General features: G+C 42.2%; 1 protein-coding gene across 3 annotated transcripts in view; it reads right to left on the bottom strand.

Annotated features, from left to right (window-relative positions):
- Nucleotides 1-27,532, bottom strand: part of tbc1d22a (TBC1 domain family, member 22a) — a 172,056-nt gene that overhangs the window by 101,887 nt on the left and 42,637 nt on the right. Inside the window, exons 7-10 of one of the 3 annotated variants that reach the window (XM_087830307.1) lie at nt 16,816-16,944; nt 9,374-9,436; nt 8,830-8,895; nt 1,688-1,802 (exon numbers count right to left, since the gene is read on the bottom strand). In XM_087830307.1, the coding sequence (XP_087686433.1) occupies nt 1,688-1,802; nt 8,830-8,895; nt 9,374-9,436; nt 16,816-16,944 (373 nt within the window). The remainder of the gene's footprint in view (nt 1-1,687; nt 1,803-8,829; nt 8,896-9,373; nt 9,437-16,815; nt 16,945-27,532) is intronic. The other 2 variants (XM_006780559.3, XM_006780558.3) reach the window with 2 other exon arrangements.

Raw genomic sequence — 27,532 nt, 5'->3', positions numbered from 1 at the left:
GGATGGTTTGTTAAATTGTTAGCTACCCCTCACCCAAACCCACAGGATGGACCCCAACAACAGACTGTTCTCTCTGTTGAGGTCAGGAAAGCGATTCCGCTCCCTGAAGACCAACACAGAGAGACTGAGGAGGAGCTTCTTCCCGCAGGCGATACGGTCTCTCAATCACACCACCACATAGTACTGACCCACACATATAGTTCTTACACACACACTGGACATTCTGGACATTGTTTTCACTTCATCACTTAAACCACTTTAAGCATATTTGCACTGCACAAGACACTATATAATGTGGATTGCACAACACTGGACATTATATTCCTCATTTCCAGTTAATATTTGTACAGCTGCTGTTATTGTGTGTATATATATATTTATATTTATATTTCTTCATACATTCTTATATATTTCTATATTGTGTATTTTGCTGTACAGTTATTTTATTTTCAACTTTAATTTATATATTTTATCTTATTCTTCCCAGTTAAATTTACCCTTCATTCTAATTTGTGTTGTACAGTTATCTCATTCTTAACTTAATTTTTATATTTTATTTTATTTTATTTATTCCTTCCTGGTTAAATTTACCCTTTTTTATTTTCACATTTATTTCCTATCTTATTCATGGCCTTCTCTTTTTTTCTTTAGGTCACGAGCAGTTGTCCAAGCATTTCACTGCATATCGTACTGTGTATGACTGTGTATGTGACAAATAAAAATTTGAATTTGAATTTGGTCCTGCTGGGGTTTGTTCCTGTTAAAAGGGAGTTTTTCCTTCCCAATGTCTCCAAGTCCTCCAAGTCCTAATGGTTCTAATTGTCAAGGGTCAAGGATTTATCCTTGCAGGGTCTTTACCTTACAATATAATGCGACTGTATGCAACTCTGGTTATGAATTGGTGCTATATAAATAAAGATGATTTGAGTTAAATTCACAGTGTACATACAGTGCAGTGCAATTTTCAAGTAGTTCAAACATTTAAAAAATAAATCAATAAATACAAAATAAAATGTATATCCCACTTGTACTGGCAATGAAATTTCTTGCAACTGCTTCCACCCTTCTCATGTTGAGGATCTGAAGCAGTGTTTATACTGTCAGAAGAGCTAAGTGTGAAAGTAAAATAAAGCCTTCATCTACACAAATGTGGCACAACTTAAACGCTCACAGCGGGAGGGCCCTGGGAAAAACAGCGCGGTGCACACACACATATACACGCCTACACGTGTCGAGCTCTCTCACACACATACTGTACAGTCTAATTCCTAAGTGTTAACCAGAATGCTTTGATAGCTGGAGCTTAAAAGCACATTCGAAACACAAACTGTAACCAAGTGTGTGTCTGGATGAAAGCAGAAAAGAAAGAGGGATTGAAAAGAGGGGCGAGAAGAGAGCACACAGGTGCAGGAGGAGCTCTTTGGACACAGAGTTGTGAAAAGAGAAACGGCCTCAAGGGTCCCGGGGTTGATTTCCTGTGACCTGTGGTGATGAACCGGCGTGTAACCCCTGACTCTCGCCAGCTACAAAAGGTGCCACTCTGCACTGTGGAGAGTGGCACTTTCAGCACCAGGGTACCAGAAAGAGATGAGCGATCCTTACTTCAAAAGAATATCACACAAAAGATTAGGGAGTTTTAAAGTGAAAGTTAAGGGGGAGAAAAAAAGGGGGGGGGGGTGCCACTCACCAATATATTCAAAGACGAAAACGACGAAGAATGGTGTGACCAGGTCGTTGATGCCTTGCACGTAGCCGCTAGCGGGATGCCGGATGGCCCAGATAAACAGGATCCGCTCAAAAATCTTAAGACATACAAACATACACAGAGACAGAGTACCAATGCCATGAAAAGAGAAGAAAAAGATTCAATCCAACACTCTAATAACAACATAGTCGTAGATATTTTTAACACAATGATTGACAACATTTCAGACATTAAGCTGGTTGAAATTAGAGATTTAAATCATTAAAGCATACATGTCAGAAAGCGAGTGAGGTGTGGAAAAAAAGCATAGGAATCATTTCAGGCGTGCTAAGCTGGTAAAGAAGAAAAGTTGGGCTCATGTCATGGGAAGCAGGTTTCAACTCTGCCACATTAGCTGATCATCTACTTGGAATACTGTTTAAACCCATCTCTTGAAAAACTAAAGGTAGCCTGGGGACTTTTGATCACTTGTAGCATATCTTTTTCCTTTTTTAAGTGGGCTTTGTTTGGTTTCTTTTACAAAAGCATAATCCAGCAGATCTACAGGTGGTCATGCACATACACTCCATATTAATTATGGATGTAGCATCCAGTTCTGAAAAGTGAGTCAGACTCATAATTGTCAACCTAAATTCATTTCCAATGCCCAGCAAAGGGGGTTGGGGGTTGGGGGTGGGGGGTGACACGTTCCTGATGAGTTTATGATCTGGATCATTAGTTTCTAGTCTCATCTGATACAAAACGATGTTCATTTTGTAGCTAATGGTCCAATTTAGAAAAAGACAATAACGCGATGTCTGCTTTAAGATGCATTCAGTTCAATTCAATTTTATTTATACGGCGCCAAATCACAACAACAGTCACTCCAAGGCACTTTATATTGCAAGGTAGACCTACAATAACACATACAGAGAAAATCCAATCATATGACCTCCTATGAGCAAGCACTTTGGTGACAGTGGGAAGGAAAAACTCCCTTTTAAGAGGAAGAAACCTCCAGCAGAACCAGGTTCAGAGAGGGGCGGAACCCAGCAGATTACTGTCATCTGTTTTTCAGTCACATCCGCCCCTCCCTCGTTCAGGTGCAACGAAAGTCACTCAACCTCAGCTGTCAGCTGGTCAGTTTTTGGCTAAATGGTTTAATTTTATTTTATTTTATTTAGAAAGAGGGATAATACATATTAATGAACATTTTAACAAATGTAAATATGCCAGATTGTAGCCTTGGGCTAATTTCCATCTGCAGTGTTCGGCTTTAGGCCCCAGTTATTTTGTTTGCTACCTAATTAGCGAAAGGACAAAAGATGCACCTCATTAGCCAAGCTAGTTAGATAGCACTATAGTCAGCTGACAGAGTCACATAGTTTAACGTAGAGCTTGAGCGATACTGAATTTTTGAGGCCGATACCAATAACAACACTTGGAGATGTCCACCTGAATCTGCTTAGATCAATTGGTTATGTTTTTGGCAATTGAAAAACAAACGTGTTGCCAACAGTGAAAACACCAACACTGCTTTGGCGGACAAACTATGTGACATCAAAACTCGTAAAATGGCCATAGGGTGTTTCTACCCCCTCTTCTCTACTGCCAATGCCAATACACCAACAATTAGCAATTATATAATATCGGCCTGCCAATACATCCACAGTTAATATGAACCATTTCTTTGGCTCTCCATCATCACTGAGCAACACCTCAGTTTTTAGCTCCTCAGCTGTATTTCTTGTTCTTAAAAAACTCACTTTGAACTTTGTTCTCTAATTCTGGTGTTGGTTTCCTCCCTCCTCACTTTGTCTCTGTCTCTTCCTCTTCCCCTTTGAGTCAGTCTCCTCCATCTCCTTCTCTTTCCCTTCTTTTCAACTTTTTTTTTTTTTTTGCAAGGCAAACACTTCCATCTTTGTTATGGGTGGCAGTTTAATACTGTCAGCCCCAGTGAATTAGAAGAGGCTTGATGTTTAGCTTGGTTTTTTTTCTGTTGTGCAAATGGATTTCCCTCCAAAATACGAAGACAGAAACACATTTTTCTTACACCTTGATGTACCGCACCCATCAAGCCCTCATGTTTTGGTGACCATGTCAGGTTTCTGTCACTTTCTAAATAACCTCATACCTCATTGTTTTATGGTATATAACATGGTCATGGTAATGGGTTTTTTGTTTGTGATTTTACTGGGAAGTGTCTCCACAAAACCCTCGCCTTTTTATTTAAAGTAATTCCATCATTGCTAAGACAGTAGAAGAGAATGGTAAGCTCTCCCTGGCTTTCTCCTCCACACCTCACACCACCTCTTTCCCTATCAAAGCTGCATCCATCAAACACAGGAGAGGTGCTGGTGAGAGCAAGGGGAGTGGGTAATGGGACTTTCTTTTCATGCAGCCTCAAAAGCCGACATGCATATTTCACATTGGCAACCGCTTTGAGTGAACTCATGCACACAAAAACTACCCGGTCCACACCCGTTTTACTGTGAGGACAAAGACTCTAAACTCTGTATGTTTGTCTGTGGCATCATTTGGATATGAAAGCGAGAGAAAGCGCAGCTGCAACTGAATATTTTCTTCAAGAGAAGATAACATTAACTTCATTTGGAGAAGTCCAGTTTAACTTCAGATTCTCCAAATAATAGAGGCTATTTTTTGGGGGGGGTCACAAAATCAGCTTTTCTGTCTCCTTTGTCAAAAAACTATTGTTCAATTCCATTAGCTCCAGTCCCTCAAGACCCAGATAAGGATAATCTCCAGAGATAAAAAAGAAATTGTTACAAGAAAGGTGTCAACTCAAGAAAATGTTCATTGATGTCTGGTCCAGATTTTGGGGAAAAAGGCCCGTCCTACATTCAAAATATTAGTCTATTAAATATCCTACAATAACTATACGAGTCGCTTACATCATACCTATTTGTTATGCAAAGACTAAAATTAAAAAAGCTTGTGGTATAAGGCTCATACTGTGCTGAGTGATAAATCCTGCTCTTTTAGCCTGTAATCACAAATTGTATGCAAAACAACACATTCGGATCTTGTAATTGCTGATTATCAACATCTCCTGGAGACAATATTGTACTCCAAAACAAGAAAAACTCCAACGCTTTAGATACCACTTAGGAAATCACTGCAGAATTGCTTCAATATCCCTCTCTCCCTGAAATGGAACAGACTGTTGACTGCCTTCCATCTTGACTAAATCTCCGGAGCCCCAGAGACAAACAAGTGAATGAAATGAAGCAGAGGTGATTTTCAGGTGGCACCGCAGCAAGCATAACCATATAAAAAAAAGGGAGGGGGGCCTTGGGAGTCTGTTGCATACCAAAATATATGAGGAGCACACTGCTTGAATATTTCAGTGTGTGCTGGTGGCTTTTATTTAGCACGTAAGCGGGAAGAGCTGATGTGTGGGGATGAGAGGGAGAAAAACATGGGATCTGGGAGAGGGGAAATGGAGGTAAAGGGAAAAATACAAACATCAGATGAAGTAATAGTGCATACTGTAGATAAGATACTTGGTAGAAAACAAGCACCCAGCCTCCTCCTTGTCTGATCTCATTTCCATGCTAAGCTCCCTGCTTACAGCCTCGACATGTATCCTGTACAAAACAGGGGCAATGGGAGGTGGCACTGCCTGGGGCAACGTGCGTATGTATTCAAGTGTTTGCACATATTATAGGTCTGTGCACTCCTGAATGACAGCAACCCTCGTCATTTTCTTTCGCTTACAGGTACAAGAGAAAGTTTGGAATTAACATAAGTTTTCGTGTAAGTCACAGCAGTCTGACTAAACAAAATACACAATCTGATTTTTGCATTAGCAGTCACGTGCAGTGGAGGCCAGATAGGAGAAGCACCTCGTGCCACCTCTTTCAGCAGTAAACAAATGCAACAGGAGGCTTTTAGAAACGCTTTTTCCTGCAGGAGTGTTTCAGTGCATCCACCTTTCTTTGGATAACCGAGCAGCCTTCTTGATTTGACCATTCCAAGACATTACCTTTCGTCTTTTCTAAGTTTAATCTACTTATCTACTATGTAAAGCCTGAAAAAATTCTGAATTCATTATTCCCCTACTGACTGCAAAGCATCCAGATCTCGAGGCAGGACAGCAGACCCAAACCATGATGCTCCCTCCACCATGTTTCACTGTGTGGATAAAAGTTTTGGTATTGGTGTGAAATATTTTGACTTATTTTTGGCGTTTTGTTCTATTTTTTAACACAACATTGCACATTGTGGCATAAGATCATTGTTCTACGTCTGTCCTATAGGTATGAAGAAGTTAATTACCTCTCAAAATTTGTTTAGCACCAGACTTCAGATATGTGAAAAAGGAAAAACACACTCTTTGTAAGCATTCTGGCATCAGTCACCATGATAATTAAAGCAAAGGTATTTGGCTGAGGTAGAGAAAAATGAGGCATAACCATTGGGGAATTTGGGATTTTAAACATTTTACGGACATAAGTAACCATAAGTTGCTAAAGTATATTATTGGCATGATTACTGTTTTTACTACACATATGAATAAAATGGTAAAAAAGTTAATTAACCATAAAAGTGTTGATGTTGCAGGGTTTATCCACCAGAGGGCACTCTGCAATTTCCCTGTTGGCAACATCCCTGTTAAGAACGCCACAATTATAACAACCAGATGATCCCCGCACTGTCGGGTAGATCGTAAATGAGGAAATAAGAAACTACTCTTAACAAATGTTAGGAAAATCTGCTTATGTTTGTGTCTAAAAGAACAAAAAATTGGCTGAGATATCGGACTTTTAAATCAAAATATCAATCCTATCAGTTGGATTGATACAACAACAACAAAAAAAAAACCAACCTACACATGACATGATTTCTTTTCTCGTAACCTTGTATGTTATTCTGCTGATAACTGTCCCTTTATGTTCCCCAGCTATAGCAACAGCTGAATTTAGCGTGTTACAAAAATATTATGACCTCAGCAGTGTAGTCAGATGAGGTGCTGAAATGCAGAAAACAGAGTTTCAAACACTTTAATACATACTAAGACTTATTTTTAACAAAAGTCAAGACATTACTAGACTCTTTAATGACCTGCGGCCAACTTGACTCTTGTGAAACATTAAGTGGTCTTTTGCAAAATAAAAATAAATAAATAATAATAATAATAAACATTGCGACCCATCATTTCTTTCTTGAAGATCCGTGTTTTCCTTTGTGCTACTTTTCCATGAACAAAGGTTTGAGTAACTTACAGAGATTTCTGCTTGCATTTTGCTGTTACCTTTGGATCCTTATGTTTTCTTTAAATTTACAGACTTTGTTCTTGGTGTGATTCCAAGCTTTAGGACAGAGGTTCTGTTAACTTTTTCTAGTCTGCATTGTGATTGATTACTTCATGTGTTCAATGAAGATCAACCACATTTTCACCTAAATGCAGAAATCCCACTATGTTGTAGGGATATCTGAGTGTGTATGTGCGTGCTTCCTCGCACCTTTGTGCAGGTATACACACAAAGCAGCTCGGAGCCCTGGGCACCTCATTAGCCTCCACCTCATTATGGAGTTTTCTATCTGTGTTTTCACTTCTCTGCTTCTCAAGCCAGTGGTTCTACTCATGACAGGCCATCCCTGAAGCACTAGAATAATAGGATAAGCTTAACCCAATATAAATGAATGGAATCAGGTTAATGTCCATGTTAAGTTGCACTGGGATGCTGCACTGATAGTCCCTCAGACCAGTGGAGTAACTTCTTACAAGAATTTCATAGCTAAAAGAATGTTGACAGCTAAAAGACCACTAACCATACAATGAGTAGATAGTTAAAAGTTTCAAGCCATAACCTGGCTTATAGTTTCTCACACAGCCCCGACCCTATTCTGGCTTTACACTTCATGTTTATTGAAGTGTGACATTCTGACAATCAGATTTTAAATGTCTTCATTGATATAACTATTAAATTACATGTGAAATCACTATTGTCAAGAAAAACCACTGATTTGTGGTTACGACAACTTTGTCACTTTGTGTAACTTATGAGTGTTAACACATTACTTCTGAGCCAATTAAACCATCTGCACACATTTAATACAAATTACCTAGTAAGCCAAAAATCTATTAATTAAAACTGTATTTTTTTAAGGTAAAATCAGTATTGATTATTGTAGGTTCTTCGAAAGCATCTCAAGGTGACTATTGTTGTGATTTGTAGCTATATAAACATAACTCAATTCAGGTGAATTGAACTAATAGAGTGTAATGACAGGTTGGAAAAGTTGTTTTTTAATGAACATTACAAAAAAAATCCAATACACAGTATATGTAGACTTAAAGTGATACTAAGTAGCTACAATCTGCATTTACCCATCAACAGAGAAACTGAGCAAACCTGATCTGAGTGAAATCAGCTGATATTAACTTTATACGTATGATAAAATATGCAAAAGCGCAGCAGCTCTGTGTGAGAAACAAATGCCTTTAAAGTATTTTTTAAGCATTTCTACTGATCACCATGAGAAAAAGGTGCTTATGAGTTTTCCTAGCTTTTAACCATATTGTCCAATGTGCACAACTGTGACTAATAGTTCAATGTTTCAAACATAATGCTCAAGATGTTTTGAAGAAAATGACTTCTTATATCGGCCATAACAGAGCACCCAACTGTAATAAGAAATGCTTCAGTAGAACTAACGAAGCACAACAAAAAGATATGAAACTGCCAACCATGCAGAGTGAAAGTTAAAAGGGATCTAATCCCATGCATGTAATTATTAAAATCACGTGTGTTCTTCGCTTGAGCAGCTGTGTATGTGCCCCATGCCAAATCATGCAGTGCTTAAGCAAAGGTCTTCCCGTTTTACACTCGCAGGCAGATAGAAAAACATTAAGTAAATAAATCAAGATACTCGAGTTGAGACGGTACTTTTACTCTAACACTCAACTACTCTTCACAGTTTGTGCCCCATTTTTTCGACCTATATCGTTTTAATTATTGTCATGTTTTTCCCCTCTTTGTAAGCCATCTCACATGTTCTGTTTTTAAGGTGTCCAACATCATCAGTGCCTCTGATTCCAGGACCAAATCTGCCTAAAAGCAGAAAAGGGGAAAACCCTGCTAGGTGAGGTGGTGTGTGTGCAGCTGGAGGGGTCTCACCTCTTGAACAGAAGCTTGTTGAAAGAGAGGAATAAGAGGATTAGTTCTCGGTATGTCAATGTGAATCTGCAGAGAGAAGGAGAGAAAAAAAAAAGACAAACACTGAAGCAACGGGCAGGTTAGCACAGATTTGGCCATTACAGACAGTGACAGGAACGGAGAGCGAGAGGAACAGTTAGTGGATTGGTGTCTTTGATTGAAGTCGGACTGGGGTTTCAGTTTTCTGAAATGGATAGCAGCTGTGGTCTTGAATGCAGCACTGCTTATGAGTGCCCTTGCATGCTGAGATGCCTCTATGATAATATGTGCTTGCATCAATGTGTGTGTGTGTGCGTTTATGCATGTACGAGACCACATTTACACCATTTCAGAGTGTTTACCCCGCAGACGACCGATACGACAGGCGGACAGATTCATCAGAAGGGAGCCAGGCGGATGCAGGGCGGCAGCTGGAGCCAAGCCAACTGAAATAGCCCGGTCTGTTTGTAAGAGTGCGCGGCTGGTTACGGGACTGGCCATTGGGCCTACATCCAGTCCACCTTACCTCTGTCACCTTTGGCTGCAGCACCAAAGATTCAGGACTCATCCTAGGAATGTCTATGTGGATCTGACAGCAACATGGGAGAGAATGTGTTAGACACACACGGACACACACACATAAACACAAACACACACAATATAAACGTCCTCCACATGTACTTTCAGAAAAGTTTCAGACTTTTTCAGGCGTTATAAAGAAATGACAAAGGACATAAAGTGGAGTTATTACACTCACACCCAGTTCTATATTATATGTTGGAATGTATAGGGTAGCTTTGCATGATTACTTATAATCCTTATTTGTCTTATAGTGTACCGTGGTGTAGCTCGTCAGTTCATCAACTGTTTTCAACAAGCTACTCTAGCTAGTGGCTAGTGCAGGGGTGGGCAACTCCAGGCCTCGAGGGCCGGTGTCCCTGCAGGTTTTAGATGTTTCCTTGAACCAACACAGCTAATTTAAATGGCTAAATTAGCTCCTCAACATGTCTTGAAGTTCTCCAGAGGCCTGGTAATGAACTGATCATGTGATTCAGGTGTGTTGACCCAAGGTGAGATCTAAAACCTGCAGGACACCGGCCCTCGAGGCCTGGAATTGCCCACCCCTGGGCTAGTGGCTGCCCCTCACAAACAGAAGGTTTGAGCAAAAGATGGGTGGGGCCAAATAATTTACACATCTTCTGTCTTGATAGCATACATAGTCAAGAGCAGTAATAGGAAGAACTTTGAGCATTTGGCTCACAGGGATGACTTCCACATATAGTGATGTTTCTACATCGCGCGAGGACGTTTTTAGAGGTCTGGCTTGTCTCTTTGTTGGTACGTTTCCAGAATTACTTAATGTAATAAACAGATTTGCATTAAAAATATCTAATGTGGAGCGTGGCCCATCCCATCAGACCCCAATGAAAAAAAACACCGAGGGAACAGTTTACCCTGCCCGGGATAGGGTTACCGGGGCCCCGCCCTGGAGCCAGGCCCGGGGAGGGTGCCCGAGGGCGAGCGTCTGGTGGCCGGGCCTTAGTCCATGGGGCCCGGCCGGGCACAGCCCGAAGAGGCGACATGGGCCCATCCTCCCGCAGGCCCACCACCCGCAGGAGGCGCCATAGGGGTCGGGTGCATTGTGTGCCGGGTGGCGGCCAGGAGCGGAGGCCCTGGCGGACTGACCCCCGGCTGCCAAGACTGGCAATAGGGACATGGAATGTCACCTCTCTGGTGGGGAAGGAGCCTGAGTTAGTGCGTGAGGTTGAGAGGTACCGGCTAGATATAGTCGGGCTCACCTCTACGCACGGCTTGGGCTCTGGAACCAGTCTCCTGGAGAGGGGCTGGACTCTGTCTCAGTCTGGAGTTGCCCCTGGTGAGAGGCGGCGGGCTGGGGTGGGTATTCTAATATCCCCTCGGCTTGCTGCCGGTACGTTGGGGTTTTTCCCGGTGGACGAGAGGGTTTGTTCCCTGCGCCTTAGGGTTGGGGAACGGGTCCTGACTGTCATCTGCGCTTATGCGCCGAGTGGCAGTTCGGAGTACCCAGCCTTCTTAGAGTCCCTGGGGGGGGTGCTGGAAGGTGCTCCACCTGGAGACTCTGTTGTCCTGCTGGGAGACTTCAATGCTCACGTGGGTAACGACAGCGAGACCTGGAGGGGCGTGATTGGGAGGAACGGCCTCCCTGATCTGAACCCGAGCGGTGCTTTGTTATTGGACTTCTGTGCTAATCACAGTTTGGCCATAACGAACACCTTGTTCGAACATAAGAGTGTCCATAAGTGCACGTGGCACCAGGACGCTCTAGGCCGTAGGTCGATGATCGATTTTGTAATCGTATCACCAGACCTGCAACCATATGTTCTGGACACTCGGGTAAAGAGAGGAGCTGAGCTGTCAACTGATCACCACCTGGTGGTGAGTTGGATCAGGTGGCGGGGGAGGACGCTGGACAGACCTGGTGCACCTAAACGCGTAGTGAGGGTGTGCTGGGAACGACTAGCAGAGGCCCCAGTCCGCGAGATCTTCAACTCACACCTCCGGCAGAGCTTCAACAGCATTCCGAGGGAGGCGGGGGACATCGAGTCCGAATGGACCATGTTCAGCGCCTCCATTGCCGAAGCTGCTGCATTGAGCTGCGGCCGCAAGGTGGTTGGTGCCTGCCGTGGTGGTAATCCCCGAACCAAATGGTGGACACCAGAGGTGAAGGGAGCCACCAGGCTGAAGAAGGAGTCCTATCGGGCTTGGTTAGCCTGTGGGACTCCGGAGGCAGCCGACAGGTATCGACAGGCCAAGCGGAATGCGGCTCGGGCAGTGGCTGAAGCAAAAACTCGGGTGTGGGAGGAGTTCGGAGAGGCCATGGAAAAAGACTTTCGGACTGCCTCGAAGAGGTTCTGGCAAACCGTCAGGCGTCTCAGGAGGGGAAAGCGGTGCTCTACATAGTATAGTGCTGGCGGAGCGCTGCTGACGTCGACTGAGAAAATTGTCAGGCGGTGGAAGGAATACTTCGAGGACCTCCTTAATCCCACTGACGCGTCTTCCGAGGAGGAAGCAGAGTCTGGGGATGAGGGGAATGACCCGCCAATTTCTGGGGGCGAGGTCACTGAGGTAGTTAAACAACTCCTTGGTGGCAGAGCCCCTGGTGTTGATGAGGTCCGCCCCGAGTTCCTGAAGGCTCTGGACGTTGTAGGGCTGTCCTGGCTGACACGCCTCTGCAATGTTGCATGGAGATCAGGGGCAGTACCCGTGGATTGGCAGACCGGGGTGGTGGTCCCCATCTTTAAGAAGGGGGACCGGAGGGTGTGTTCCAACTACAGGGGGATCACACTCCTCAGCCTCCCCGGGAAAGTCTATGCCAGGGTGCTGGAAAGGAGAGTTCGTCCGCTAGTCGAACCTCTGATGCAGGAGGAACAATGCGGTTTTCGTCCTGGTCGCGGAACACTGGACCAGCTCTTCATCCTCTCGAGGATACTTGAGGGTGCATGGGAGTTTGCCCAACCAGTCTACATGTGTTTTGTGGACTTGGAGAAGGCATTCGACCGTGTCCCTCGGGGTGTCCTGTGGGAGGTGTTGCGGGAGTATGGGGTGTCTGGCCCATTGCTACGGGCCATTCGATCCCTATACAACCGTTGCAAGAGCTTGGTTCGCATTGCCGGCAATAAGTCGAACTCGTTCCCGGTGGGTGATGGGCTCCGCCAGGGCTGCCCTTTGTCACCGGTTCTGTTCATAATTTTTATGGACAGGATTTCTAGGCGCAGCCAAGTGGCGGAGGGCTTTCGCTTTGGTGGCCTCAGGATCTCATCTCTGATCTTTGCGGATGATGTGGTTCTGTTGGCTTCATCGGGTGAGGGCCTCCAGCTCGCACTGGAGCGGTTCGCAGCCGAGTGTGAAGCAGCGGGAATGAGGATCAGCACCTCCAAATCTGAGGCCATGGTTCTCAGCCGGAAAAGGGTGGAGTGCCCACTCCGGGTCGGGGATGAGGTCCTGCCCCAAGTGGAGGAGTTCAAGTATCTCGGGGTCTTGTTCGTGAGTGATGGGAGAAGGGAGCCGGAGATCGACAGACGGATTGGGGCTGCGGCTGCAGTAATGCAGACGCTGCACCGGTCCGTCGTGGTGAAGAGGGAGCTGAGTGTAAAAGCGAAGCTCTCAATTTACCGGTCGATCTACGTCCCTACCCTCACCTATGGCCACGAGCTGTGGGTAGTGACCGAAAGGACGAGATCGCGGATACAAGCGGCGGAAATGAGCTTCCTCCGAAGGGTGGCTGGCCTCTCCCTTAGAGATAGGGTGAGAAGTTCGGCTATCCGGGAGGGGCTCAGAGTAGAGCCGCTGCTCCTCCACATCGAAAGGAGCCAGCTGAGGTGGTTTGGGCATCTGACAAGGATGCCCCCTGGGCGCCTCCTGGGTGAGGTGTTCCAGGCATGTCCCACCGGGAGGAGGCCCCGGGGCAGACCCAGGACACGCTGGAGAGATTATATCTCTCGGCTGGCCTGGGAACGCCTTGGTGTTCCCCCGGATGAGCTGGAGGAGGTGGCTGGGGAGAGGGAGGTCTGGGCCTCTTTGCTTAGGCTGCTGCCCCCGCGACCCGGCCCCGGATAAAGCGGATGAAGATGGATGGATGGATGGATGGAGCGTGGCCCATCTGGATCTGAATCCAGATGGACTGGCACATGCATGCGTCCCTCTGCAACAAAGCCACACTACTAACGACAGAGCCACCAAAACTTACTACAAACCAATACTAAATCCACCTGGATTTAATGACTGAGCTGAAACAAGGTATGGAAGGAATTCTCATCTCTTGTTTGAAGCTTTGGTCATGTTTAATATGAGAGTGCACCATTTTCATAGAATATATGACAGAAAATAAGCTAAAAGTATATCAAGGCCACTTTAAAATGGGAAGTTGTGGTATTTCCTCGTCGTGCTTCATGGTCATATTCATGGTCTCTTTGAGAATATAATAATTCTCTATGTAAGTTCAGCTCACTGTTTTAAAATTGTATTTTGACATTTGACATTTGACATTTTGTAATTGATAAGGCCATCGTAAATGAAGGGTCGGTATTTTCATCCTCTAGTGGTCCAAATATTTTTAATGCACCAGAAATAAACCAACAAAATGCCATCTCCACACAACACTCTTCTCTGCTTGCTTGAAAAATAACAAAAAAAAAAGACCAAAGCTAGATTTTTTTTTAGATCACTTTCTCCTGGGGAAGAATGAAACTGCTGCAGTACATCAAAAGGGTTCAAGCTGGGACATCCGTATGCACACGTACATACACACACACACACACACACACACACACACTGTGTGGGCAAGTTACAAGGAACATAAACAAAAATATAAAAGAGACAAAAGAACAACCTCGAAACAGACGGACATTCAGAATGGATGATGGACACACAAACACAAGGATGACATGTAAAAGAATTGAGTGGAGCCCTGTGTGATATCCCTTAAAATTAATGACATACTTGAACAGTAGACCCACTTTCTCTTTACAAAATAAAGACTACACAGACTTACTATATTAATAATTACAGGCCACAGAGTAGAAACTCAGTGAAGCAAACGAACCTCCTAGTGTTCCTTCTTCTTGTGTTTTTGGCAGCGTGATTTGGATCGCCATCACGCTGCAGTATTTCTCATGTTGTCAGCCAGTATTTTGGTAAATTCACAGGCATTGATGGTCCCATCTATAAATGTCATCTCGCTTTTGCACTCAACTAGCTCCAAATCATCACACCCCTGCGCTCTCTGTGCTTCACTGTCGGGACGATGCATTCACTGTAGTGGTCCTGCTGAACCGCGCGTGAGCCAAAATTAATTTCCTCTTTGTGCTTCTTTTACACCGTTTTCTTTTCTTTTTTAAGTTCTTCAAACAGGCTGACATTACAAACTGTCCTTTACACTGTCTGAGCTACCACAGAAACACTCTTTCCATGGATAAACCCTGAGCCAAATCTGAAGTACTTGCTCAAACTTAAGGTCCGAGCCCCTTTGCAGCTATGTATCTAACCCACATTCGGTGCTCGAATTCTGGCCTGCCTACATGCAAATACATCTGCACAGTGACGCGGTGCCCACCTCATAACAGACTGTTGAAAACCTTTAGAAATATTTCAAAAAACAAATTAAATATGGATAATTAAATATGATGTCTTTTCCTATGCCCGATACTTTCAGTAGCTGTCTTATTTCTGCAAAGTTTACCGACTGCAGTTTATTGCAGTATTTTGCTACATTAAACACTAACAGCTGGGAAACTTGCAGATGTTTTGTTGAAGCCTTTATGTGGACCAAATTGCATGTAAGACAGACTTTTGGGATATACAACATTACCTGGGATGTTATTTTGTGGATTAAATTAAACCATGTCATTAAACTGCATATGCCTGACCCTCGGTGTGATCCCCATTTCCTGGCGTGAACCTTAGTAAAATTGAGTCTGACACTCGTGCTATACCTTTTGATTACTTCTGCAGCCGTCTCATTTCGACTCATTTAGGGTTGGTCACTGATATTCCTGTATCCTTTACATGTGGGAGAATTCACACAATAAATGCATTTTTAGCTCCTCGGGCAGTTCTTCTCCACGTGGAGCTATGATGCAGACACGTAGATTCAACATGAAGAAAGTTCTTGATCACTTCAGTTTATTTTAAGTCTTTGCTTTTTTAGCAAAACTGTGATTAACATGGGTATTTAATTTTGCTGAACTGAGTTTCTACTTTGGGGGTCTTTGTTTACACTGTATTGTTTTTGACTCTTCATAAGAGGAAATGATCTACTTAAAAAATGCAGTTATTTAGAGATTGCACAGTTTCAAATGATGTCAAATGAACACGTCTGTGCAGCAGAGAATATGCATTCTCATCTCAAACACTGCACTTTACACACTGTGCATATAGCACCACTTTGTTTTCTATTACATACAGTAAGCTACTTTTTATCTCATTTTATTTTACTTCTGTACTTATTTCATCCAGTCTTATTTACAGTAAGCAAAACCGCACAGGGGCGTCTTCCGATCTGTTGAGTACTATATGTAAACACACATACAACCACGTAAATATGTATAAACAAAAAAAAAAAAAAATCAAAAAAGAAAAGAAAGAAAATTACAGAAACCCAATACAAACCCACCATCCTGCGCAACATGAATGCCAAAGTAACATATGTACAAACACACATAATCAGGCACACAGCAAAAATAAATAAACAAACAAACAAACTAGAAATCACTGCAGCACAAGTAGAATCTGGCAGAAAAAGGAGGCTTCAAGACACAATCCAAACAATCATCAAAACAAAGTATGCCAGCTTCCTGGCACGGTGCAGAGGAGATCAATGGGAAATTGGACAGAATGTGAGAAATGTGTGTTTTTGCTATCGACAGTTCACTTTGATGTTCCTTATCGGCTCAAAATGAATGGGAAGTAGTCGAGTGTAAGAACGAGGGGATGGTGGGTGTGTGTGTGTGTGGTGGTGGTGGTGGGGGGTAAAAACAGATATTTTCAGAACCAAACAGAATACTGTTAATTTCAGTATCTCTCTGAAGCCGCTCGTCTCTGGTCTGTGACACAGACACACACAGACGAACAAACAATCAGACGAGTACATGAGGGAGAAGGACGAGAGAACAAAAGAACACAAGCAAGGGGGGAAAAATGCAATAAAGATCACATTTTTGCCAAATAACTAGTGGCAGTAATCCTGACTGCAGGGCCAAATTCTGTAAAAAGGCACTCTACACACACACGCACACATATATACACAAACAAACAAACGTTTACACTGTTTGTGTCCTAAATTCATGAGCTAATACATTGGCAACAGGAGGATGCTCTTGTAATTGGAAAGAGGACTCTTTCTGGAGACTTTCATTCATTCTGTCCCTCGAGTTGGGGGATTCAGAAAGCTATAGGCATACGAGATGTGTGCGCTCGTGTATATGCATGTACCTGTCTGTATGTGTCTTGATGATGCTCATCATTGCGAGAGTCGTAGTATTGCTGGATGAAGCCGAAATATTCTTGCCTCTTCCTCTGTAGAACACTCTCCCTCCTCTCTGCGTTGGCTGGCAGGTAACCCTGATAGACAGAGAGTGAGAAACAAAGAACATCACCCATTTAAATGTTGATATAAGTCACACTGTAGACAGTTCTTCATATATTCTTGCTTTTGGATCCGAGTCAATTCAGTAAGAGTTCAGTTTTGAAGTAAAGTTACAGCTGAAAAAAACGCTGTATTTTAATTCACTTTCTTGCAGACAGCTCAAAGAGAAGATTGATACTACTTTCATGCCTGTGTATTATTGATGAAGCTGAGGCCTGGAGCTGGTTAGCTTAGCTTGAAAAGAACCTATTTGGCTCATTTTCAACTCCAAACTTTTAACTTTGACTTGACTTGAGTGGCTTTGCATAATTCACACTTCAAGATAATCCCAATTTTTCTTATTCTGGGCTTCGGTTCAGCTACCTTTTAGAGCTGCTCTCGCTTTGAGTCATGTTCTTCTCATTGGCTGTCTCTCACAAACAGTAGGTTTGAACAGCAGGTTGGCGGGCCTGTTGTACAGCAAGGATAGTCTATGCCTGAGAACATATATTACAGATATCAACTGTTTATTAACGCATAAAGATCCAGGAGTAGAAAAACAACCCATGTGACAGTACGCTTTATTAGGTACACCAGCTCAAATGCTCATTAATATCTAATAAGCTAATTACAAGTAATGCTCTTCTGCCAAGGTAAGCAGAGGAAATGAAAATTTAAGCAGCAGAAGACCACACTGGATGCCACTGCTGTCAACTGACAACAGGAAACTGAAGCTACCTTCCACACGGGCTCAACAAAATTGATTGATTGATTGATTGATTGGTAATTTATTTCAACATGTGAACAATATACAAGTACATTTAGAAAAGAAAATAAGTAAGAAAAAAAATACTGTACAAATTACATACAAAAAAAAATATTAATTTACATGTTGAAAGGGAGTGGGAAGAAGTAAACACTTATTTAATCCCACCCCTTTGCCATAAATTATCAGTTAATATTTAGTCAGCTTCCTTACTGATATAATTTGTAATAAAAACAGTGAACAGATTTCTGATATACTATATACTATAATATCACATCATGAGTTGTTTTTTTGTTATTGTTGTTTTTTTGTTTGTTTTTTTAATAGAGACATTCACTTAATTTAAATATTTTCATTTTCTTTATAGTTCGAGAAGATCATATTTTTATAACTCTTTTTGAACAGTTTTATGTTTGGACGTTGCTTTAATTCCATATTCAGACTGTTCCATAGTTTCACTCCATGAACAGAAACACAAAAGGCTCTTCTTGTAGTACGTACCTTCATTGTTTTGAAGTTACAAAAACCCCTTAAATTATAACTTCCTTCTTTCAAAAAAAACATACTCTGAATATTACCTGGCAGTTCTTTATTTTTTGCTTTGAATAGAATTTGTGCTGTTTGGAATTTCACTAGATCGTCAATTTTCAATATTTCAGACTGTAAAAATAGTGAGTTTGTATGTTCCCTGTAACCTGCATTGTGGATGATTCGAATTGCTTTTTTTTTTTTTGAAGAGTAAAAAGTGAATGTAATGTGGTTTTATAGTTATTGCCCCAGACCTCTGCACAATAGCTTAAGTATGGTGAAACCAGTGAACAGTATAGAATATGAAGTGAATACCTGTTTTGCCTTGTTTACTATTGCAATGCTACGTGATACTTTGGAATGAATATATCTTACGTGAGCTCTCCAGTTAAGTTTTTCATCTATTATTACCCCCCAGAAATTTATTTTCACTGACTCTTTCCATATCAACACCATTTATTTGAATCTTTGCATTTGTATTTAAACTACTATTTCCAAATAACATAAGTTTAGATTTATTCAAATTTAATGATAATTTATTTTTATCAAGCCAGAACTTGACTTTACTTATTTCATTAGTCAACAGAAGATTGGAAAAACACTGAGTGGTAAGTCGACACTCTTATTCACAAAATATTAACAAACAGAGGATTGGATTTAAATGTTAACGCTGGCCAGAGCTTCACATTTGCCAGATACTCATCTAACTATTACTACGGGCGTGAATTCTACTATTAGCTCAAAATGCTAACTCATTTTGACGCTCACCATGCCTCTTGTAGGATTAGTAGTGAGTAACCAATTCACCTGTCTTTTTCTAATACATGCAAACATGCTTGTCGATTTCACATGGGATTCATTAATTGAGCATATATTCAAGGAGGCCATCTTTCCAGTGTTTAAAAACACACAATGGTTTTAGGTTTCCCATCTCAGTACTATTTGTTTCTGTTTGTACCATTTAATGAGCTTTTCTTTTAAAGCTTGCTCTCAAAAAAACTTGCTTTGAGGTTTTTTTGAGCCAAGTTCAATCACAACCCAGACTCCACCACCTGGGACTACATGGTTTGTAAATGATACACTTCACTTTGCAAAGAAAACTTTCTTCTTCCTGCCCAAACGCTTTCTGCTTCTTCAGGGAGTTACCTTAAAATGGGTATTTGTGCGCGTGTGGAGCGGGGTGTTTGTCAGACGGCATATGTGAGCATGCATTTGTGAAAGACTGTATCCTGGTTATGTGGTCAGGCTTATGCAATGAGGAGAAAGTCAGCCCTAAAACGAACAAAAAAAAAATACATCTATTAAAAGTGAGAGCTGGGGCTAGGCGTTCTGAAATATTCAGAGAGTTACAATCTTCAAAACTGAACTCAAACATGACTTCAGGCCCTGAAAACTACTTCCCGTGAGAAAAAGCTGGTTCATCTAGCTGTGAAACATTCAAAGGGTCCCTTTTTATTTTAAAATGACATCTATGAATGAACCATTTTTGCCATTTTTCCTCTGAAGAGCTTTGATTATGACAACGGACAAAACGACTGCCTGTTATCAACCGCCTGTTAGATGACAACTAAGCAATCTCAGAGACTGAATAACGTCCATCCGCTGCAGGTAAAAGCCCCGAAAGAAATATAATAAATGCGCCTTCAGGTTTTGTATTGTGCTTCTTTTGTTGTGTCTGCCTGTTCTTTCTGTGCCTTTGTGGGTTTATGCAAGCTATGTTAGGTTAACTGGTGACTGTTAGTGTGAATGTGAGCGTGAATGGTTGGTCTGTCTCTATATGTTAGCCCTGTGACAGACTGGTGTACTGGCTACGGGATATACTCCGCCTCTACCTCTATGTCACCTCTCACACTGCAGGTCTTAATGCTCAATTCCAATTTTTTGATCAAATCCGATTTTTTTGTCTGCTCGTTCACACTACAAATAAAATGCGACAGCAAACGCGCTCCAGTGTGAACGCTCAAAGCGCAAAAGAAGATGTCACACACAACGCGCTCTGTTTAGACCCAGAGCAAACAGTATTGTTTGACAGATGGCCTTAATACAAAGACTTCCAACTTTACGTTTCCCAATTTTTGCTTTAAGTTATTTTGTTATTTACATAATAATGTAAATAACCTAATAATGATCCTTATTGCTGTTTTAGAGGAGCGCTGCTTCAAAGGATAGCTGCAGATTTCTGTCAGAATCGGTAGATTATACAGTACAAATAAAATGTTCACGTTGTCTTCCCAACAGTTTCACTAACATCTACACTGGATGGCCAGGAAGCGTTCGCGATGTCTTCTCGGTCGCTTCTCCAGTGCTGATAATTGGCGTTTGTCCTGAGTTAGTGACGTAAAAGACGGATTTAATGCGACATGACCGTTCAAACAGCAGTCGCTTTCTAAAACATCGGATATGTATCGGATTCAGTACCACATACGAAAGTGACCCAGATCGGATTTGAAAATATCGGATTTGTGCCGTTCACACTGTCAGACCATGATCGGATATGGGTCGCATAGGGTCAAAAAAAATCGGATTTGATGCGCTTTCGCCTGCAGTGTGAACGTAGCCTTAGACACCCAGGCTCCAGCCGAACCTTGACCCTGAATTAGACAAACGGTCAAGAAAATGAATGAACGAATGAAATCTTGACTGTAACTCAGATGTAGTCACTGCAGTGTTGCCCACCAGTTTCTTCCATGTTCCTATCAGTCTAAATGAGTCTTTGCAAAGAGCGCAACTGGAGGAGACTCAACTCAGCTGACAGCCAGAGGTGATTGTATTTTGGTTATATTCCTATAGAACAAGGAAAGCAGCTCAGTGCAGAAGTAATAATTGAATGTGAATTTCCACCTATGTAGACAACAACAGATTTATCAGAGTCAACTGTTGAATAATCAGAAACCAATCGTATCTAATTGCCAATTCGACCCCATTCCATCACAGACCCACTCCGTCTTATGGCAACATTTAAGGCAGGATTTAGAGCATGTTGTTATGCTTGACAATCTCATTTTGCAGCAAATAAATACATAAAATGACTGGCCAGGCTGTTAGTACAGTTAAAACTATAATATTTGTCACATAAATAACAAAGGCAAGGGCTTCCAGTCAGCCATGCTCCTAATAACGCAGAACTTTGTTAGCGTTTAACCAAAAATCCTGCTCAGCTACAGACTGAAACTGTTCTTACAGCAGGCTGTAAACATGATTATTTCTACTGTAGAGTTGGGCACTCTAACATCAGGTCTGTGGGGGCTGAGCCTCAGTGGGCCACTAGAAGCACTCGAGTTTTCTGTGAGTGATGAGTTTGTTTCTTCGTGACCACTAAGTCAGCATATCTCACTAAAGAAGACCACGATGTGTTACTAAATGATCCTGAAAGCTAGCAAGTGGATTTTTGCCCTTATATTGTTACACTGACGTGGCTGCGGCTCAGGTGGTCGAGTGAATGGATGAATGAGTGAATTAGCGACCCACTGTAAAGCCCTTTGTGGGACAGATAAGGTTAAAAGGTTCCATACGAGTGCAGAGCACTTAGCATTTAAGTACAGACCATATGCTGCTCCCATAGGTCAGGACTAAAACTCCCTACATAAATCTTACAAAGATGTCTTTCCTGTAAATATTTCAGCAAACAGCTGCTCTCGTGCACGGATTTGTCATCACTTCCAATTAAAATGAGCATATTTGGCTGCTGATCACACACAAGTTAGAGCAACTGTGTCTTGGACTGGCTTTAGTGGAATCCCCATCAAATTAAATTCATCTACCTGCTCCAAGAGAGTCGGAAAATCAGAACAGGCGTTAAAACGCGGGTGTTCACTGTGTGTTCGTCATCAATGTGTGTGTCTGTCTGTGATGCTGTTGTCATTCGTTTCAGGAAGCGGGAAGCCATTTTTTGGAAATATGCGGGCAAGCAGACAGAAACGCACACAAACCATCAATTTTAAGCAACTGTCTACAAGACAGTCAATAAGTGTAGTGACAAAAGTTTCTCTTTCATTTGTTTTCTGTTCAATCCTACAAAGACAAGGCCCCGAGAGAAGTCTGCAGAGTCTAGAGGATTGTCTGCAGCACAACAACAACTTTGCCTGCAGAAAGCTGAACACACACACCTGGCAAGCACAAACACTGAGAACAGTTAAACTTAGTTGTAAAATATATTATAGAACAGTTATATTATAATGTGAACATATATATGCGCACACACTCTTAAATCAGAAACATTCTTCTCACGTGTTTCTCGTGACCTGTGACATTTTAAATTCCCTGCAGCAACATAAATCCAGTGAAGTACTGCCCTGCTTCTTACTCATCCACCCGACTGTCAATGCTCAGTCGGTGCTGCCACTCATCCAGACAGTCACATTTGTGCCAACATGACCCCCACCCCACCCAACCCAGATCCCTGACAACACACACACACATGGTCTCTGCCAACATGTCCATGCGTCACATGTTGAAACTGCTCCACATGCAAACGCACACACTTGTATACACACAAACACAAATCAGTACAGGGCAGCTACAAAGCAATGGGCTCAGACATTAGGTGCGCTCTGCCAAATGAGGGACAGCGTGTGTGTCTGTGTGTGTGTGTGTGTGTGTGTGTGTTGAAGGTTAATGGACAGCTTAGTGGAGGTCAATCACACTGCAGCTGTATTACTGCTCGATAGGAGAGCAGGACACACACATGGGAGGATTTGACAAATATAGAGGAGACCCGAACACGACCACACACGTATTGTAAAATGAAATCACAGTGACAATTACGAATTCACATGACCAGTTAAAAGATATCTGCCATCTGACCTAAATGATAAGCATCTCCGTCTCCAATTACGAAGGCACTGTGCAAAAAAGAAACAAAACACAGTGCTAACACAAGTGATGGATTAGTGTTTTGTCTACACATAACGTAAAACTTAGCAAACAACCAGCAGCCAGGTCTTATACAGCAGCGGTCCCCAAGCCGCGGGCCACAGACCCGTACCTGTCCGTGGGTCATTTGGCACTGGGCCGCGAGTTGCGGCTCGGGTGTGATATTTATGGTTTTTAGGGTCCATCCATTCGCTTCCGCATATCCGCTTCAGGGTCGTGGCGAGCGCTGGAGCCTATCCCAGCTGTCATAGGGCAAGAGGCAGGGTACACCCTGGACAGGCTGCCAGTCTATTGCAGGGCTGACACATAGAGATTCACTCCCGTATTCACACCTATGGGCAATTTAGATTAATCAATTAACCTATCCTCACAGGCTGCATGTCTTTGGACGGTGGGAGGAAGCCGGAGTACCCGGAGGGAACCCACGCAAACACGGGGAGAACATGCAAACTCCACAGCAGTGCTAACCACCGTGTCACCGTGCTCCCCTTTCAAACTTATTGTTTGTTTGTTTTTTATTGTTTTTATCGTTAACTCTGTTTCCCTGGGTCTTTTCCTGTGTTATGAATAAATCTTGTATTTATCTATGAAAATATTGTTGGACATAAACTGGTCCGTGGTGCAAAAAAGGTTGAGGACCGCTGTTATAGACTGATGACAAGTTTAGTTCAAATTGCCATCAATATGTACGGAGAAGAGGTCCAATAAGTGCGTTTCTAGAGCCATCTGTCAAACATGGTGGATCTGTGGTGGTTTGGGACTGCATTTCAGCCAGTGGTGGTGGGAATCTTATCAAAATTGACAGAATTATGAACAACATACAAAAAAAACCACACAGTGGAACACCATCAGTCATGGATTGGCCTCCCCAGAGCCTGCACCTCGACACTGTTAAAGCAGTGTGGGATCATGTTGACAGAGAACAGAACAAAAGGCAGAAACATCCTTTGAATCTCCTTCAAGAAGCCCGGAGAACAAGAAAGCTTGTCTGAGAGTTCCGGCTGCGTATTTCCATTTATGTCTGCAAAATTAATCACTGCACCAATTTGTAATTTCCCCAAAGTAAAGAAACAAATAAATGACCAAAGCCTTTTGCACCATCCTGTAAATGTTTTAGAGTTAGTTGAAGGAAAGGGATGCAGACAGCACAAGCAGCTCGCCTTCTTTTAGAAAGCAGAAAACTCAAGAGCACTTATGCTCGAGTCTGACAAATATTTTATTTAATTTGTGATCTACTTGTTGTTGTTTTTTCTTGTTTGTTTGTTTGTTTTTAAAGGAGATTTTAAGAAGACAGACGGGAGACTGACAGCGAGGCATAAATGCACGAGAGCTCTACATGTCCTGCCAGTGGTGCAAAATGTAGCTCCTGCCTCTGTTAATCAGTGTACATAAACCTCATCTCTTCCTCTCTTCATTCTTAATGCATCAATCTACTCTTCCTCCCGTGGATCCTCCACTTCAGTAAACTCTGTCTTCCAAAAAAAAAAGACCAGGGGAAATATGCTTGGGGAATCCATTTGGGGAATTTAAATGAAATTGTTGGAGGGTTTTTTACACCAAGTCTCCTCTCTAAATTGATTTCTACTTAGAATGAGCACATTATTCTAGAAGGAGACCAAAATAAACTGTCCCACTGCAGGCATGCCCGAAGTTGAACAAACAAAACTTTACTTTCTGTGTTTAAATGCTTGTTTTTCTGCATGTCCACATTTTTCTATAAACACAATGTGAGTTTTTCAGTGCTTCGTGGCAACATCTGAGGAATTTGGAAACCTCCAACTGAAAAATCAGTGTAATACACTGACTCACTGCCTATCAACTACAGATATCAAACCCTTCAATCATCAGGGATTCAATATTCTACTGATCCAAAATTCTACTGCATGATATTCATTATTAATTACCTACAAAATCCTTTCCTCACATCTCTTTATTAACCTCTGACTGATGGAAGATTTGCTGTTGGAGGACAAATGCAATTGAGTTTGTCGTGATACTACGCTACGTGAGCACCAATAGTGCATTATAGTGTAATGAGGACAAGTACTGGTGTACATTCCCTGCAAACACAAACGCAGACAGCACAGGGCAAAAAAACTTTTGCTATATAACCGTTGAGCCACAGCCTGATGTTTTACAGGGCTTGTACTGCAGCTCCAGCAGACATGTGCTCCACTCTTTCAGTGACAGGAAGTTCCAAACAAGCAACATGGAAGGTAAGACTGATGACAGCCCAGCAGGTTCTGCAGGACTTTGACCTAAAAAAAAAAATAGATGGCAGTATGTAGGCTGTGTCACAGTCAGCTGGCATTTAACCATTTATGCTGTGTAAACACAAATGCAAAATTTATGGGTAATATTAACATCGTCCCATAGATTTATAGCATGTTATAAAGGAAATTAGTCCCCAAGAACATTGCTGCCACAGATGTGGTACTTCTGCTACTGAACCAGAACCTTTGGAGCCTGATGCCTGTAGACAGAAGAGTCATGAATCCTGTCATTGCTTCATAAAATTGAGATCTTTGGAGTTTAGAGGTTAGACCTTCGAGCCATATCCAAGCAGTTTTTGTAGACCATAAGTCCATAATGCCATTGCAACTGGCACATGATCAGTTTGTAACAATGCTTAGGTGGGTCACACGTGACAAAGTACCAGCCACAAATGTGTCTACTAGTACCTACTCGGCTCGGTTAGCTTCAGTTTTAGCTGTTTTCCATAACATTTGAGTGCCACCTTAATGTGGGTGGGGTTGTTGTAGCAACGTGGCATGAAGGTTTCTTGACATCATTTGTATGTGACACACACACACACAACACAAGCGCCAAGCCACCATGGTATGGTGTTTCATGGCATGAAAACGTCTGCACCTCATGGTTGATTTGTATGTGTACGTTTTCCTTGTTGCCAGGTTTCTCATGACTTATCCAGCAACGTCACTCCCTGACAAATCAGAAGCATGCAGTCTGTTGATGTCACATTTTTGGCTAGACTCCGCTTGCTAGGAGCCCCAAGTCAAATAGGTACTAAAAAGTCCTGGTACCAGGTCCTACCACCTAATGGAAAATCCTAAAAAATTAGTGGAGTTGAGTCAATTCGAGTACTAGTGGAAAAGAGGCAAAAGATTTCCTGCATTATAGTAAGATGAGATTATTGATGTTTAGGGCTGTTCGATATAACGATATATATCAGATGATAATATAAAAACGTCTATCGTTTATGCTATCGTTTGTTTTGTCGCAAAGTAAACCGTTTATGGCAATATTTTTTTCATTGTTTTGATAGTCACTGTAGAATTCATTTGTTAAAGTACTCTCTTTCTCTTATATTTAAAATAACCACACTACGGACAGACAAGCGACTGTTTTTATGCGTTGTCGTTAGCAACAACGATCGCCTGGCTCCACCGTCCGCTTGTTTATTTTCCACATGAAACTTTCACAATAAAACTGAAGATCCTGTTGAGATTTTTCAAAATAAAACGAATTACATGAAATAGTATGCAGAGTGTTTACAGACGAGAGGCCAAAAAGAGCCATCAGCTTCGTCCATCAGTCAGAACACCTGACACCAGGTACATGACGACCAGCTGAAAACACTTCATGCAAGTCGAGATGCCCGAGATTCACAGAATTTACAGAAAATGCAACATTTTTGTGATATATATCGTTGTCGGGATGATAAATGTCTCATATCGGGATATGAAATATTGCACAGCCCTCGTGATGTTGACTTCACCCCTCAGTAGTTTTAATATTATGATCGAATGGTGCAATCCATAACTGGAAAAGGCACAACACGGCAGATTAGCAAATAGCACTGCGTTTTATTCATGACTAATGAGAGCACATCTTTAAAGATTTGGAGCAGAGAACATGCAAAATGCATATTTCACCTCAAATATTAGACATATACAACTCAACATTTTTCATGTCCTGGTCATGGATCTATTAACTAAAAGCAACTCGCCCCTGTCTCGTTAGTTAATATTAGCATGGCTCTCACTTTTGAATGAGGCAGAATGGAGCAAAATGTTCTAGCGAGCTGAAGTGCCCGTAAGGTTGATCGTAAGTTAGCCCCAAATGAAGAAAGGCACTGCTTTCTCCTTCTTTTAGGCACTATAATCACATGTAGTGTAGTAAAGTTTAACATAACCTCTAAATCTGTCCCCTCTCCCACTGCCTTGATATATCTCATATAACCCTTTAGCCTTATCAATATTTCCACAGCCAGTTAGTTTTCTCCTCTCCCGCCACCTCACATTTAACAGCCACACTCCATTAACAAATGTACATATTGCCACAGGCTGACATTCTTTCACAACGCAGGAAAGCCATTTAATTTCTTTCTCCTTCAGGCTCGGACACCAAATGCTCTTTAAACAAATGAAATAAGACGGTATTATTTCTGAAACAAT

The sequence above is a fragment of the Neolamprologus brichardi genome, chromosome 17, assembly GCF_056152115.1.
Source record: "Neolamprologus brichardi isolate AB-2024 chromosome 17, ASM5615211v1, whole genome shotgun sequence".
Lineage (NCBI taxonomy): Eukaryota > Metazoa > Chordata > Actinopteri > Cichliformes > Cichlidae > Neolamprologus > Neolamprologus brichardi.
The sequence above is the reverse complement of the archived record's forward strand: the minus strand, read 5'-3'. Positions and strand labels throughout refer to the sequence as shown.